The 17,923-nt window shown below is 35.2% G+C and overlaps 2 protein-coding genes across 2 annotated transcripts; both read left to right on the forward strand.

The window, feature by feature from the left end:
- Nucleotides 1-2,385: 2,385 nt before the first annotated feature.
- LOC102876974 (olfactory receptor 51V1-like) lies at nucleotides 2,386-3,442 on the forward strand. Its single transcript, XM_006885664.1, has 2 exons — nucleotides 2,386-2,392; nucleotides 2,475-3,442. Exons 1-2 carry the CDS (start codon nucleotides 2,386-2,388, stop codon nucleotides 3,440-3,442), a joined length of 975 nt encoding a protein of 324 aa, XP_006885726.1.
- A 10,599-nt stretch (nucleotides 3,443-14,041) lies between these two features.
- Nucleotides 14,042-14,980, forward strand: LOC102877365 (olfactory receptor 52A1-like). The gene has a single exon (XM_006885665.1). It carries the CDS (start codon nucleotides 14,042-14,044, stop codon nucleotides 14,978-14,980), a length of 939 nt encoding a protein of 312 aa, XP_006885727.1.
- Nucleotides 14,981-17,923: the final 2,943 nt, after the last annotated feature.

The following is a 17,923-nucleotide window of genomic DNA, read 5'->3' on the forward strand; positions in this document are numbered from 1 at the left end:
ATATACATTGTGCTTCACATATTCCTTCATTGACATCGTGTTTCATGTGATCACTCCTATACACTGTGTTTTATAAAATTAACCACCATTGATCTATGCTCATTATCACCCCATCTTTTCAGGTCCCTACTAGATCGATCCTAATTCCTTCACCCCTGCTTTCTGCCCACCAAGCTCTGCGATCCAGTGATTTCCCCCTTCCCACTTTCTATGTCCCTTCACCTTCCTCTTTTGTACTTTCATCAATACCTTATAAGTTACCCTTCTATTTTTATAAAATTTGTGATAAATAATCCATTGAATGCACAAAATCCGCTCATTCAATATCTAACCTCATTTCTGTCACCAAAATAATATTTTCTGACTATTCCACTGCTTGGAATATATCCTGAGAAAATTATAACTGAGGCACAAACCAAGACTTGTTCACCAATGTTCATAGCAGTGTTATTCACCATTGCAATAACATGGAAACAGCCCAAATGTCCAACCACAATTGAATGGATTGAAAAATTATGGTACATTTACACAATGGAATACTATACAGTATGCAGGAACAATGATTTTATAAATCACTACCTAACTTGGGAAGGACTAGAGAGTATTATGCTACATGAACTAACTCAGTGTCATAAGCACAAATACTGTATAAGCTCATTACTGTATAAATAAATAACTAGTAAAATGTATATGAGGATCTAAGAGGAAAAGAGTAGAAGCAGAGGGATGAGGATAGTGTTACTCATAGGGTCACACAATTTGATGGTTGGAGGTTGGGGTGGACTAAGAAAATGGGAAATATCTGGTGTGAAAACAATGTATCCAGACTTGTATGTAAACCAGTATAAAATGAAAAAATACCACAGTTCTCCATGCATTTGTTAGAGTTGTGGCTCTGGTTTCTTTAGGGTATATTCCAAGTAGTGAGATGACTGGGTCAAATAGAATTTCTATTTTCAACTTTTTGAGAAAGCACTAGGTTGTCTTCCATAGTGGTTTTACCATTTTACATGATCACACAGTTCTTAAATAATGAATAATTTATTTATTCAATAATTATTTTGTAAGAGTTCACTGTATATTAGCTGGTATTTTGCACTCCATTGAGGAAAAACCCCAACAGCCTGTAGAATACAAAAAACTCCCCCCAGATCTAAAACACAATGAACATACAATACATACTATAAATGCAAAATAGGGTACTGTGATGAGGGTAACTTGGTTCAATGTGGGAAATATGACTGTTTAAAAGGTAGAATCACGAGGAAAATGCTTCTGAAGATGTTAACATGTAAGAGCAATTGGGTTAAGCAGGAATACCATTATTGATTTTTAAAAACTAGATTTTAAAAGTCCCTTGGTGTTGCAAATTTTACACCACTAGTCAAAAATATAGCAATTTAAAGACACCTAGAGAGCTGACTTGGAAGGCATGCTTCCTGATGTTTCTTTGGAAGGTAGCAACTTTGAAAACTCTATCATTTGTAGTTCTACTCTGATATAAATGGATTCATCATGAGTCAAAATCAGCAGAGATAGCCAGCAACAAATTTCAAGGCCTTAAATATTTTTTCTTTTTATCAAAGCAAGGAGATAGGAAGAAGGGTACAAACAATTCTGCTCTAATAAGATGAGGTGTTTCTAAACATCTATATTTAATTGTTTAACCTTTTACTTACTCTTAGATTAGAATAAAGATTCTAAAGAGAAGAGAAAAATACTAATATCTTCAATAAATATGTGTTAAATGAAGAACTAATTAGCTGATTGACTTAAAAATAAATGGCTAGGCTAATATCAGCAGCTTTGGTTTTCAAACAGTCTCTATGTGACTAAAACACCACAGATGAGTTAAACATCTCAAGGGAGTCAAAGTCTTATGGGAAACCACTTGCTGAGATTTCATGCATAAATATTGCTCTCTGTCCATGACTGAAGCAAAAGAAAATAATTGCAGTCTGTCAGGCAAACAGAAGAAAATATGAACATCTCCAAGAAATATTATTTGATGGGAAAACGTACTTGAAGAGAGTAAAACAAGCATTTTGTGGATGGGAAGTGACAACTTTAATACCTTTTTCATACTTAAAGTACAAAGATTATTTTCATTTCAAATATTCAATAAACTGGAAAGAAGAAGATACTAATTATTCTGAGAACCGTAAGTCTTCATTTTATAAATGTACCTCTTTCACTAATACAGTGGGGAAAGGTCCAGGAACTATATCTGAGAATCAGCTTCCTACTCCAATCGGCTTTTACATGTAGCTTCTAAGAATATTGCCACAACTTGCTCATGGATGAATTTAAATGACACCAGGATAAGACCATTTTTTTCCCCGGGCAGAAATATTCCTTTAAAGAACAGAGCTTGTCAATTGAATAATGCAAGGTTAGTTAACGTTTATCTTTTTACCTTGAAATTTTGTGTCCTTTAAATTGGATCATTTCTTTTGAAGACATATTCTCTTCAGCCTGGAAAGAGGATCTCAATTGCAAAATACTGACTGCAGTAAGTACCGGTATGAATACTTCCTCCTTTTTGCTCAATGGATTTTCTGGCTTTGAGCAACAATATCCATGGCTTTCTATACCTTTCACCTCCATCTATGCCATAGTACTTACAGGAAATTGCATGGTCCTTCATGTGATCTGGACTGAGCCAAGCCTACATCAGCCCATGTTTTACTTCTTGGCTATGCTGGCCCTTACAGATTTATTCATTGGCATTTCCACAGTGCACACAGTACTGGGGATCTTGTGGGGGCTTATCCAAGAGATTAGTTTGGATTCTTGCATTGCTCAGTCCTTTTTCATCCATGGTCTGTCCTACATGGAGTCCTCTGTTCTCCTTGCTATGGCCTTTGATCGCTATATTGCCATTTGCAACCCACTGCGTTATTCATCTATCCTGACTAATTCCAGGATTATTAAAATTGGATTCACCATTCTAGGTAGGAGTTTCTTGTTCATTATACCCGTCATCATCCGTCTGAGGTTCTTCCACTATTGCCGACCGCACATCCTCTCTCACTCTTTCTGTTTGCACCAGGACCTTTTACGCATAGCCTGCTCAGACACCAAATTCAATAATTACTATGCCCTGACATTGGTCATCTGCACACTATTGCTGGATGCTATACTAATTCTCATCTCCTACATTCTGATTCTTAAGTCAGTTCTTGCAATTGCCTCCCCGGAGGAGCGGCATAAGTCTTTTCAGACCTCCGTCTCCCATATCTGCGCAGTCCTTGTGTTCTACATTCCTGTCATCGGACTAACAATGGTGCACCGTTTTGGCAAGCATCTCTCCCCCATTGTTCCTGTGCTTATGGGCAATGTCTACATTCTTTTTCCACCTCTGATGAACCCTATTATCTACAGTGTGAAGACTCAACAGATTCGTAGAAGGATTCTCAGGCTATTTTCACTGAAAAGGTAATTAAAGACTTGAATGTTAATAATAACTACAAAGACAAAAGCATTTTAGAAATCTATTAAACGGAGGCTTCTGAATGTATGATTTCTGTATAAGAAACATATTTTAACTTTTGTTAAGTAATAGTCTACCAAAAAAAAAATATATATATATCCCTATTTGACTTATGAACACTGCTCGTGGGGCAATGCCCACTACCATTGAGCAAATTTGGGGGCTAAAAGTAAGGGAATTCCATCTTTAAATTGTGTGTGATCTGCTAATTTGCATTTATGTACCAAGCCTTATGGGAGGTAGCTCCACCAGGATGATCAGATACAGAAAGTGTAAACATAGATATGTATCCCAAATGGAGTTTTAAATAACTTGTTTCAGTAAAACAGAGCTATATTCAAATCACAAGTTCTTTCAACTTCAAAACGAATCACCTCAGTTATTTTAGCTTTCTTAGATTTTTTGCTAATCAAACTTCAATATTAGGAAAATATCAAACTCATGTGTGATTAATATTTAGCCAAACATTCTTTAATTGAACTTTCCTAAGTGATGGATATGTTTGATAATATATGTTGTTGTGTGCCATAAAGTCATTGGACTGACTTCTAGTTGGCCTTCCCACAGGTTTTCAGAGACAGCTAATTATGCAGGAAGAAATTTCCCATCATTTCACTGTGAAACTGTTGGTGGATATTTAGAAATAAGATGAACAGAATGGCCACCTGTGATGACTGAATATTTGAAATGTGGATAATGGGATTAAGAAACTAAATTTTCAATATTGCTTAATTTATTGAATTTATATTTAAATATTTAAGGGCTTTCTGCTGGCTCTAACATTTCATTTGTTTGACACTGGATATACAAGGTCAAAACAAGAAACACATTCAAATACAGTTTTCAATACAACTTTTACTCCATCTAATTTATTTTGGAATCCTTTGGGCTGTTTTCCTTTATATGTGTACTTCACTACCACTGGACAGGTAGTAAATTTTTTTCTGAATTCTTACTTTTATTTGTAAAAGACAGGGTTTTACAGTCAGATGAAATTTCATGTTTAAAATTTATTTTGAATTATAGATAAAAATAAAAAGAACATATATATAAATATTTCCTTCAAAAATAAAAAAAAATATGTGATGACATCTTTTAGGCATCTGTTCAGAAATAAATTTTTTAAAAATTATTTAGTCTTCATTTCATACATTAGATATCTGTTATGGTGTTGTTGGAATAGGCTCAGAGCTAACTTTCTGAGTGGATTTTCTGACACCATAAATTGCATAGGAGGAGATTTTTTATCTTTCTTCCATGGAGTACCTGGTAGATTTGAATTGTCTGCCTTTGGTTTGGCAGTGCAACCTCTTACCTACTGGGCTTCAAAGTGTCCTAAATTATAAAATTAGTTTGTTCATCTTCCTTTAATCTCTTAAAAAAATCTATGGAGGAAAATGATTCTTTAGAGTTTAATGCCTCAAAGTACTTTTAAGGAAAAGGAGGTGTTTTTTAATATTTTTAAATAAATTTAAATCAATGTAGAGTGGGATTTTTCCCCTACTTGTATTAACACTGTTTCCTTTTTTGTATTTATGCTTCCTTTACTTAAGTAGTCTTGTCTTTGTTTGTTGACTCAGAATCGAGTTGTGCCCATAAGGGCCCTTAAATGAAGTATGACTCATAGAGACTCTGAATAACATATCTAGACTCTATCCTGGTTTGTGCAATCCGTATGATCTCAGATGTACTTGAATGTACTGCTGAAACCACAGTGTCAGTCCATCTTGTTAAGGGACTTCCTCTCTTCCACAGACTTTCCACCTTTCTAAGCATGATATCCTTCAAGGGATAGCCTCTCCTAACAAAAGCTCTTAATGAAAACTACAATAAGATAGGATCATAGTCTTATAAACTAGTAATGATCAAAACAACAAAAACAACAAATGCTGGTGGGATTATGAAGAGATTGGAATTCATAAATTGCTGGTGGGATTGTAAAATGGTACTACTTTTTGCAAAACATTACAAAGCTAGAAATAGAAATGTCTAATGACTCAGCAACCCCACTCCTAAGTATTTATCTTAAAACATAAGAGCAGAGATATGAATTGACATATACACTATAGAAGCATTATTACCATAACAAAAAAATGTGGAGCATTGTTCATAATACATTAATGTTTATAACAAACATTATATACAAGAGCAAAAAGATTTTATTCACATATAGCCAACGAGTTTATCAATGGATATATTAGTAAAAAAATCCTTTTACATATATATAATTAAACACTTTGCAACAATAAAGAATAAAGAGAAGTCTGTGAAACATCTTAAAAGGTACAAGAGGGGATCAAAGGACAATGTCAGTATGTGCTATAGTCCAACATCAATGTTAATGAAAACATATGAATTGTTATATAGGTTGATATAGATGCATGTATATGTATAGAAATGTAGACACAAATAAGTGCTTATATATGTGTATCTCTAAGCATGTGTATACACACACTTATTTGTATGCATGTGTATACACACATTTATTTATTTGTAGATATTTCCAGGTATGTAAAAAATACTTAGAGATTCTAGTTAAAGGAGCTTTCTATTTATATCCAAAGAAAATAAGGGATTCGTTTACTGTGTCCTAAGACTTTGTTTGGTGGGGGATTAGTAAATTACTGTGAAAGGAGCAGATACAACATAGGGGGTGGCTGAGTATGACTTCTACCTGTTTCGTGATCAATAATCCGTACAAATAATTACACAGTCAGACATGACAACCCCTTCCCCATTTTCCTGCACTTTTTAAATTTAGATCTAATATTCCTTGCTGACTCATAGATTTTACTCACAGTTGTGGAGTTTATTAGGGAAATAAGTTGGAGAGTAGGGGAGACAAAGAATATCACTCAATGTAAGTCCAGGCTTAGTCCAGCGATCCCAAATCAGAACAGAAAGGCACAATTCCACAATTAGTTACAGTCTGGATTCAGTTCAACAGAACAAATGCAAGAAGCCTTGGGTTTCCTGAATCATCCAGCGAATTTTATCTCATAAAAGTTGTAAGTCAGTTTTCCCATTAATCATCCATCAAGCAAAACCTTTAAGTATAACAAAAATGCAGGTTACATCTTGGCACAGTCTTTTCAAAGTAGTGTCACAGTCTTTTCACAGTAATGCCACAGTCTCCACTCTCTGTCCACCACCATCCTCAAGGTACCTCACTGTGTAGAAAGCTCTCTCTCTCTCTCTTATATTGGTTCTATAGCTGTTGATGATTTGCAAGACCATGTGTCCTCAGTTTAGGTAGCTGGTAACCATGCCCCCACAATGGCTAGAAAAACCAATGTTTAGGGTTTCTGACACCATACTCCATAATTACTAACTCACTGCTGTTGAGTTCACTACAAGTGACTATTAGGTTTCTGAGGTTATAAATTACAATAGATGGAGATTGCTAATATTTCTCCCATGAAATCACCAGTGGATTTGAAACACTGGGATATCTCAGGTTTAAGTTCAGAGTTCAACTCAATATAGATTATTCCACAAGCATAAAATAATTTCCAAAGATAATTTTTCCATCCTAGTAAGTAGCATCTTGGGTATTAAAATTGTGTTAGCGAGCTTGTAAGATACAGCTAGAGATATGCAATAGTTAGGAGCAAAATAAATACAAGGGAATCTAAATAAAATTAAAATGTGCCATGAAACTAATAGTCCACATGAACCACAGATTCTTCTAACCTGACATCCTAAGAAATAGTTGTAGGCCTGAATATAGCTATTGACCATTCTGACCAGAAGCACATTTGAACATCCAGGATAAAATTGGAGAAAAATTGAACACAATTTAAATTTAAAATAAAACAGAAAAACCAAACCAAGAACTGCTAAACTAATAAAGAAACTCTGAAATTATTAACCAAAGTTACTTTTTGCACTTAAAATGAAGCCCTTCTATAAGTCATCTATTAGCCAAGTGATAGATGAGCTTAAAAAAAAATTACTTGTAAGTAATATATTCCCTGAATCCATTATATGAGACCAAATGGACAACACTTACCCATAAGTAAATATTAGAGGAAAGGAGAGGAAAAAATATTAGGTCAATAAAAGCAGACCAAACAGAACAGAAATAATGATAATATTGACACGCTGAAAAAATTGTGACCAATGAGACTAAAAAAAATAGTATAAGCATTGGAAACTTAATTTTCAGTGTAAAATTTCAGCTAAAATATAATAAAAGATTATCTCTTTAAGCACCTAGCCTGGTTTTCATTTTGTTGTTCTTTTTGTTAAGTGCGATCAAGTTGATTAAATTCATAACAATTCCACAAAAATTAATCTTCCATACCATCCCAAACATCTCTAACATACTTGAGCTGTTAGAGTCACTGCTAATTCATTTCCTTGAAAGTCTTCCTCACCATTATTTACCTCCACCTTTCCAAGCATAATGTCTCTTTCCAAGGAATAGTTGTCCTTGTCATTGTTATTAGGGACCTGCTGTCAGGTCAAGTACAACTCATAGTGACCCTATGAACAATGATTTGTTCTGCATGCAAGTTAAGTAGAAAGGATACAGACCTGATGCACACATTCCTTGTTCTCTTTGTACAACAGTGTCTTGGTCAAGATATAGTTTCACATGGGCACAATAAAGTGTTCTGGGATTCACATTCTTCTCAACGTTAGCCATAGTATGTTATTGAGGTAAACCATCAAACCCATTTGCGTAGTCAATAAAACACTTGTAATTTTCTCTGCTTTAAGGCAAATCCATGTGGCATCTGCAATGCTATCTTTCATGCCTAGCTTCTTCTACATCCAGTCTGAATTTCTAGAACTTCCCTGTGCATGTAGTGTTCTATCAATTTGTCATAACCTTCAGCAAGATTTTGCTCAGATGTGGCATTAATAATATTGTTAAGTAATTTCCACCTTCTTTTGGTTCACTATATGGGAATGGGACAAAGAGCTGGACAATGACTCTCATTGCCATTGTCATTGTCTCATTTTCAGAGAGCTGGACAACGACTAAGAATTACAGAAGGAGAATTAATGCCTTTGAGTTGTGGTAGTAGAGAAGAGTCTTGAACATACCATGACAGCCAGGAGAATTAATAGATATGTCTTGTTAAGGGTGAAACCAAATTTCTCTATGGAGGCAAAGATTTTGGAGCTCTGTCTCATATACTTTGGACACTTGGCCAGAAGGGACCAGTCCCAGGAGAAGTACATCATGCTTGGAAGGGTGGAAGGACAGGGAAGGAGAGGAAGAACCTGGATGAGATGGACAGACATGATAATTGGAGCAATGGGATTAGGTGTGTAAGAGTCAGTGAGACTGGCTCAGGATAGGGCACAGTTCAGAGCTCTTCTTCATAGGATTACTATGAGTTGCAGGATACTCGACAGTACATAACAACAACAACAAAGTGGGAATGAGGACAAATATGGATTTCTTCTAGGTACTTGTTCTCCAAATATTCTGTTATGACTTGGAGAGCTATAGGGTTGTATTTGTTTGTTGAAACATGTCAATTGGTATCCCATCTACTCCTGAGGCCTTTTTTTTTGTTTTTGTTGTTGTTGTTGTTATGAACAAGTCTCAGTAGGATTTTGTTAATTTTTAATGTGTTTTTTAAATTTTATTAATTTTAATGAACATTTATAGATATTTTGGATTTCCATTCATTTATTGTTGCACTTTTCTCCCTGCCCCCCTCCCCAGTTCTCTCATCTCTTTGAAAAGTAAAAGAAAAATTTCTTCATTCATATACAATCCCCTCACCACTGCCCCTGTCCCAAGTACACTCCACTACGCAACCTTCATTCTGGACTCTTGTGATAACCATAATACCCTCGCTCTAAGAGAGATGCAAATCAAAACAACTATGAGATATCATCTCACTGCATTAAGGATAGCAAAATTTAACAGAACAGCAAACAACAAATGCTGGCAAGGTTGTGGAGAAGCTGTAACTCTTATTCACTCTTGGTGGGAGTGTAAAATGGTGTAACCACTGTGGAAAGTGGTGTGACGCTTTCTCAAAAAGTTGCAAATAAAGATACCATTTGACCCAGTAATTCCACTACTGGGAATATACCCTACAGAGACCATAACTGACATCCAAGCAGATATATGCACACCATGTTCATCACGGCTTTGTTCACAATAGCAAGGAGTTGGAAACAACCTAAGTCCCCATCAACAAATGAATGGAAGAAGAAGAAGAGAAGCTGTGGTATATTCATACAATGGAATACTATGCTGCATTAAAAAACAGGGAACTCATGCAATATTATTTAAAATGGGTGACCATAGAGGACATTATGCTGAGTAAAATATCTCAGTCACAAAAGAATAAATATTGCATGGTGCCACTGCTGTAGAAAGTGACTGACATCAGGGCTGGGGTAAGACTGCAAAAAACTGGGTAGATTATGCATACTGAATTGAAACAGATGAGGGAGAGAACAATTTAAAAGTGATATATGATAGCATATTATGATTATCACAGAAATCCAGAATTAAGGTTGCATAGTAGAGTGCATTTGGGGTGGGGGGTAGGCTTAAGGTTGGGGGGATTGTATACCAACAAAGAAGTTTATGTTTTGCTTTTCAAAGAGAGGAGTGAACTGGGGGGAGAGGGGTAAAGAGAAAAGTGCAACAATAAATGAATAAAAATCCAAAATCTCTGTAAATGTTCATTAAAATTAATAATTGCAGACTTAGTGACAGAAATGAGATTGGATGTTAAATGACTGAATTGCAAATAATCGATGATTTCTTCATTGCAAATATCTTCTTTAAAAAACACAAATGGGAACTATACACATGGACAAGACCTAATGGACTACAGAAGAATCAGACTGTCTACATATATGGAAGGAATCATTGGAGAAGCTCAATATTAGCATTCAAACCAGGCCAAGTGCTGACTGTGGAACAGGCCATCAATTAATTAATCATGGTCAAGTTAAAACTGAAGATGAAGAAAATTAAAATAAGTGCACAACTCAATATGGACTAGTGTCTTGTCCACCTGAATGAAAATCATCTCAAGAATAGATTTGAGGCTTTGAATATTAGTGATTGAAAACCAAATGAGTTACAGATTGACATCAAATCTCACATCCATGAAAAAAACAAAAAGATCCTATTTTAAGGACAAGAGAGAAGAAATAAAATGCTTTATACATAAAGAGTCTTATAACAAACACTTTTGGAATATAAAAAGAATGAGTCAAGGCAACAATCTGATGAAAGTTCAAAATGTTAAGGCTTTATAAATTTATGCTAGAATTGGTTGCACTAAGAATATAACTGATTTTATTAATCCTGGGGTAAGGGTATAAATCTAGCATGAGCTGTACCCTTATGCACATGGAGAAAGATTCCATGTGAACAGCAGCTCAACATACATCAGTTGGTCCTGAGAGACGGGCGAGTGCCCTTATGAAGAATGGGCGATGGCTGTGTTTATTAACAAAATGTAAAGAAAATGAAAATATAAGAAATTGAGAAACAAACTTCTGATTGGACAATAATTATGATTGCACGTTTTTATTTCCAGAAGTAATAGAATAAAAGAAAGAAATGCTTATTTAAATAGATTGGAAGTTGCTTACAATAGGCCTGAATTTTAGAATTTGCAAACATGGCCATGAAGAAAGTAATTTAGTTTTTGCAACAGAACATGCATATTTGAATGTCTGCTCATTAACCTGTTATGGAGAATAGTAAGAGAGTATAAGGAGTTTTCTGGAAATATAAAAATTATTTCAAAGAATTTCGTTTAGTGAATAATCCTAAATACAACCGCGACATAATTCTTTCAAGTCTCTTGGGTTTGACAAGCGGATGAGAAATTCCCTCAACCCACGTTCATAACTCCTCCTTTCTACACACTCATTAAGGACATTTAAAATTGGTGACTAGCAGCTTTCTTCTCCAATTTGACTTAAAGGAGTGTCTGCTGAATTCCTGAATGCCAGAGACTTTGTTTTGAGTTTTGTTGGAGGATGAACATAAATCATACCTCAGATGTTTGGAGAGAGGAGATTATCAGGACAACAGAGAAGAGAAAAAAAATAGTGTGAAAGATTCTTCCAGAGTATGAGCACAGTATAATATTGACTGATAGTCCTAGAATCTGTCAAATGGCTTAGAGTTCATGGTATTGTTAAAGAATGCGCAGATAAAAAGCACCAGCATTGCATAACACAACACACACATACAGACAAATGGATTTTATGGTAATTAGAGAGTATATGAAAATCTGAAAATTTATACTCCAGGATCTGGTGAAAGCAAAACCAGCTGCCAACAACCATCAAAGAATGAGTTAAACTGTTTCTAAATTCTCTTTTCACAATTTTTTGTTGCTAGTTTCTGTCTACATTAGCAATACCATTAGTTCACTGACTTGATCCTGAGTTGTTTATTTACATTCCCAACTGTCACTCACCATCTGTACCATTCAGGTAAGTCTTACAAGTTAGCTTTGGTGTCAAACGTTGTGATAACTTTCAAAGATAACAAATTTGCATTTGATTGACTTTAGAGAAGAAAAGCTTTGGTTATATTATATAGAATCAGTGAACTATGGATGAGGAATCCATTGAATTGAGTCTGGGTAGCGAACTGAAAATCATAACTGACTATGCTAAATGTATGTTAAAAAACACAGCTTTTATCATATAATGTAATCCGTGCTGACTTTACTCTTTACTTGAAGTTTAGCTGCTTAATGCAAGTTGCTTCCTTAATGACGGCATACTTTGTAACAGTTAATATGTTAATAGCTGATTTAGAAATTAGTGAGTTCATGTGAAAGCAACTTTATTTAAGACTCTACAGATGAATAAAATATTACAACACAATTCTTAATAGAATCAGGAATATTTCCTTAATGTACATCTTTAGAATTTCTTAAAACTAAGCATTTTTATTACGCTAATCAAATAAATTTCAAAGGGTATATAAAAGACCAACATTTCAGAAAATATATTCATTCATAAGTATAATGAAAAACTGATTGCCTTTTATTCATTTGTCCTATAGCCTTCTGAATAATTTGCACTACTCTAAAGCTTTACTCTTTGCTTCTCCTTGTTTAACCCTTCTTTGGACTTAAGGTCAACTGTTAATCACCCTTTGTGTTCTCTTGAGCTGTTTATATCTAAGTTCACATAAATTACAGTAACTTGTGACAATATTAGTATTTGGTTGAAATATTACTGAGCCAAAACTGCCAAATCTCAGGCTTAATATAACTATGAATAGTTTAAATCCACAAAATAGAGTCTCTGTTTTGTAAGGGAGCTCTGGTGGTCTAGTGGTAATAAAGAATCGTGCTGCCAACCTAACGGCTCATAGTTCAAATTCACCAACTGCTCTTTGGGAGGAAGACAGACAAATCCCTGCCATACAATTTACAGTTATAGAACTAAGGTATATCTGATTCAGGCCATGGACATACTGATCGCTTGCTATGAATCTGAAATCTGGGCAAAAGATAAAAGAATTGATGTATTTGATTGTAGCGCGGGAGAAGAATGCTGAATATCTCACGGACTGCCAAAAGAACAATACAACAACAACAACAACAACAACAAAATGTCTTGGAGAAAGTGCAGCTATAGTGCTTGTTGCAGGCAAAGATGATAAAGATTCATATCACATACTTTGGGTGTGTGGTTGAGAGAGGGTATTCCTTAGCTTGGAAAGGTGGAGGGTAGGAAAAAAAAGAAAGACTCTCAGCCAGATAGATTTACATAGTGACTTCTGCAATGGACTCAAATGTGTCAGGAAGATCCAAGATAGCACAGGATAGGACAGGGCTCAAATCTGCTGTTCATAGTGTCACTATGGGTTCTCAATGTGATGGCACCTAACAAGAACAACTCACTAGGGTGTTAGTTATGAATTGGTTCTCATTAATGACACACATCACCACCAACATTGTGACTTGGTTAACAATTCTATCCTTTTATTTTTTTTTTCTAGTTCTCCCATTTTTACATGGACTGTGATTTTCTAGGGATAAGTTTTCTCTTTTGTTCATTGCTCTTGCTCATTTTCTAGGTTGCTATCCACTTCAATATAGCCTATATATTAATGGCAAATATATACAGTTACACAAACATCTTATGCTCTTGTGTGTTAGCTTGTCAGAGAAGTGAATTTTCTGGATTGTAGTGACAGCACCCAAGTTAAAGAAAATTTGTTTAAAAGTCCATTTACATGCCAAATAAAACAACCTAGATTTTTTTTCTCAACAGGTCTTGAAGGAAAACTGCAAAAAGCCAGTGGTTTGATTTCTTACTCTGTTCATTTTTTTGCTAAATATTTTCTATCTGCCATGCACATTTTATTGTATTGTGATACAGTGCCTGTGCATGTCTCCTATGAAAATATTAATGTGTTATCTGCTTTTCATCAATGATATGAGATGGATGGCATGATCATAGAGTCCTGTCCAAATAAGACAGACTATGCTGACTTTGGATAAAAATAGGAAGGGGAAAAAGAACAGTATCACTGCCTGCAAAGCTTCTTTTGTCTGAATCAGAAGACCCAACTATACCATGTCCATTTCCAATACCACAGTCTTCATGCCCTCTGTGTTGAGACTAGTAGGGATTCCAGGTCTAGAGTCTGTCCAATGTTATATTGGAATCCCATTCTGTGTCATGTACCTCATTGCTTTGATTGGAAACTCCTTGCTTCTAAATATCATAAAATCAGAACAAAGTCTCCACGAGCCCATGTATATTTTCTTGTGCATGTTAGGAGCCACAGATATTGTACTCGCTACCAGTATTGTGCCCAAGATGCTTGGAATATTCTGGTTTCATCTATCAGAGATCTATTTTGATTCCTGTTTATTTCAAATGTGGCTCATCCACACATTTCAGTGCATCGAGTCAGGCATCCTGTTGGCCATGGCCCTGGACCGTTATGTTGCCATCTGTTACCCACTGAGGCATGCCACCATCTTCACTCACCGGCTAGTCATTCAAATAGGTACTGTGGTAACACTCAGGGCTGCCATTCTTGTTGCTCCATGCCTACTACTGATAAAGTGTCGGTTTAAATTTTATCATACTACCATCATCTCCCACTCCTACTGTGAGCATATGGCTATTGTAAAGCTAGCTGCAGAAAATATCCAGGTCAACAAGATCTATGGTTTGTTTGCAGCCTTCACTGTTGCAGGATTTGACATAATTTTTATCATCTTGTCCTATATCATGATATTGACCACAATTTTTCACTTGCCCCAGAAGGAAGCAAGATTCAAAGCATTAGATACTTGCATCACTCACATCTGTGTCTTCCTGCAATTCTACCTTCTAACTTTCTTCTCCTTTTTCACACATAGATTTGGTTCTCATATACCTCCTTATATCCACATCTTCTTCTCTAGCATGTATTTGCTAGTTCCTCCATTTCTCAACCCACTTGTATATGGCTTAAAAACTAAGCAGATCCGGAATTATGCAGTGAAAATGTTCAGTTCTTAAAATTCACACTAATAAATACATTCATACATTTTGTGTAAAAAAATAATCATCATCATCATCTTTCAAACAAAATAGATGTTCACATTATTTGAAATGTTTGGGTTTCCCACTTAACATTTCTTTAATTGTACCAGCTAATTTCTAAGTTATTATAGCCTATGACTCTATCAATCAATAAAATTGCATCTTATTTTGATGATGTAGAAAGAGGAACATGACTATGTAATCTTTCCTTGTGGTTTTAGGTTTAGGTTCTAGCTGAGTGGAGACAAGAATCATGGGGAACAAGGGGGAAGAGTGATATTACAATGTTGATTAAAGCCTTAAAGAAAAATCTTTATGAATGATTGAGTAGAAAGCAAACTTTATCTTTAAATGTTCACTCTAAATACACAAATGAAAAAAGGGAGGTAAGTGTTCTAAACCCTGTTCTAAATAATAGCAATTGAGGTCTTAAAAGCTTATGAGTGGTTATCTTAGGTACAACTATTAGTCTTTCCCTATAAGAGCAAAAAAGAAACGAATAAAAATATATTTAAGTAATTAGTCTGAGAGACAAATGCGGAGATATTCATCTCCAAAATCTTAATACCAGAAGATACAGAAGATGCCAGGCTACCACTATTAACTGCTCTGAAAATGATAACACTTGAAAGTCCTGGATAGAGTGGAGAAAATGTCTAACAAAACTCTAAACCATTTTTACAAAACGACTATATTTTATAATCAGATACACTCTAGTGGAATTTCCGAGACTAGGATTCTCAGTCACTCTTCAGCTCTGGAACTAAGCTCATCTCCAAGGCTTGATTAAATGCCAAACAATAGGCAAGTTTATAAGATTTACAGTGATGTTAGAGAAGTACACAGCTCTTAAGACAACCAGTCTTTTTAGATCAAAATAGTAGCATTTGTCAAGGATAAAGTTGAGATGTAAGGAAGAATTATAAAGAAAAAAGGAATGGAAAAGAAAAACATGGCAAATAAGTGAGATGGGGCTAATTGCATTTTTGGAATAGCAGTCAGTCACAAGTTGAAGAATATAAAACCAATTTGTCCTATAAACATTTTCCAAGTATGTCTGAATTGTTGAATAAAAAAAATGATAAGCTCTATAAACTTTAATGCAATTTAAATATATTTCTTAAATATAATAAAGCCTATATTGGATGTTTTCCATCACAATTCAGTGCTTCAATCTGTAATTTCCACATAAAAACACCAATAATATTATTAAAAGTAACTATTATTTGTAAAAAAAATACCACTATAACCTCACAGGACCAATCCAGAGTCATCACCTTGAAATTAATATCAATTTTATCATACTCTCTATGATTTACTGCCTCTGAAAACTCACTAGAGGGTCAGCTGTGAGTCAATTTCCACTTGGTGGTATATAAAAACAACAGAGTCACCAAGTTCCAGCAATTATTTTAAAAATTATTTTAAATATCTTTTTTCTGTCACTATTATGCTTCCTTTTAAGTCTTTCATCAGTTCTCATATGAAATAATAAATTATGTTATCACCTCTCATGTATTGTTGTTGTGTTGTATACTGTTGTGTCGGAACCAACCAATAACTGACCCTCTGACAGATTTTTTGAGACAATTGATCCCACAGGAGGAGATTGCCCTTCTCCCATCTCATTCATTAGTATCTGCATTTTAAACAATGATTCTGAAAGTGTCTAAGAGTAAAAGCCATTATGGTAAGGTAAACTTTGCATTACATGATGCAATGTTGTTAAGTTGTTGTTAAGTGCGGTCAAGTCGTAGATGACTCATAGCGATCCTAGGAACAAAGGACCTGAACACTTGTATAGCTTCCGTCAGGATGCTCCACCAAACACTGTTCACCGTGGGTAAACATTATTGCATTTGACACATCAGTGTCACAGTGTTTAGCATCACAGCAATCACAAGTTACCTCTGTACAGCAAATGGACAGAACATGTAGACAGTGTCTGGTGGAGCTCAGTGATTAAAACAAGCTTGGAAGCAGAAGTGGCATCCACTTCTGAAATGGCTTGTCTCCAGAAAAGCTATGAACATGGAAAAACCACAAAAGTTAAACAAGTGTTCAGATCTTTCATTCATAGGGTTGCTATGAATCATCCACAACTCAATGGCACTTATCAACAACAGCAATGATGCTATGTAGGATAGAGTAGAGCTGCCTCATAGAATTTCCAAGGCTAGAAGCTGACTGTCATGTGTTCCAAAGCAGTTGGTGTGTTCAAACCACCTACACTTCAAAATGCAGCCTCATTATTACTCATTATGGTACCAGGATGTTTATCTAAAGTTGTTGTTGAATGCCTTCGAGTTCAGCATGACTCATAGTGACCCTATGACAAAAGGCCTGAAACATTTCTATAACTATCAACATTTATTAAAGTTCATAGAGTTTCCGGAGGCACGTTATTTAGAAAGTGAATGCTACACATTATAAAATTAAAATATAAACTGTTATCTCCAAATATTTTGTTTTATTTATTCTCTAGGGAACTTTAAAATCCTTGCATTTTCTGCAAATAAAAAACTAGTCATTGTATGTATGCAAATCCTGCTGTCACACATGCTAATAAATACACACACACACACACACACACACACTGCCCTAAGTATCGTTAGCATTCTAAAATGAAAATATGAAGAATGTCTACCTGTTTCACCATCTGTGCAAAGGCATTTGACTGTGGGGATCACACAAACTGAGGCTCACCTTGAGGAAAATGGGAATCTCAGAACTCTTGATTGTGCTTGTGTGAAACCTGTACTTGGTCCAAGAAGCAGTCCTTACTAGCAATATTTAACAGAACAGCAAGCAACAAATGCTGGCAAGGTTGTGGAGAGACTGGAACCCTTATTCACTGTTGGTGGGAGTGTAAAATGGTGCAACCACTGTGGAAAGCATTGTGGCGCTTTCTCAAAAAGT

The sequence above is a fragment of the Elephantulus edwardii genome, unplaced genomic scaffold (genome assembly GCF_000299155.1).
Source record: "Elephantulus edwardii isolate Elephantulus edwardi_28Jun2011 unplaced genomic scaffold, EleEdw1.0 scaffold00044, whole genome shotgun sequence".
Taxonomy (NCBI): domain Eukaryota; kingdom Metazoa; phylum Chordata; class Mammalia; order Macroscelidea; family Macroscelididae; genus Elephantulus; species Elephantulus edwardii.

Bases quoted from the DNA above. Each gene is read 5' to 3' on its own strand.
- LOC102877365 (XM_006885665.1), top strand. From the start codon at position 14,042: ATGTCCATTTCCAATACCACAGTCTTCATGCCCTCTGTGTTGAGACTA.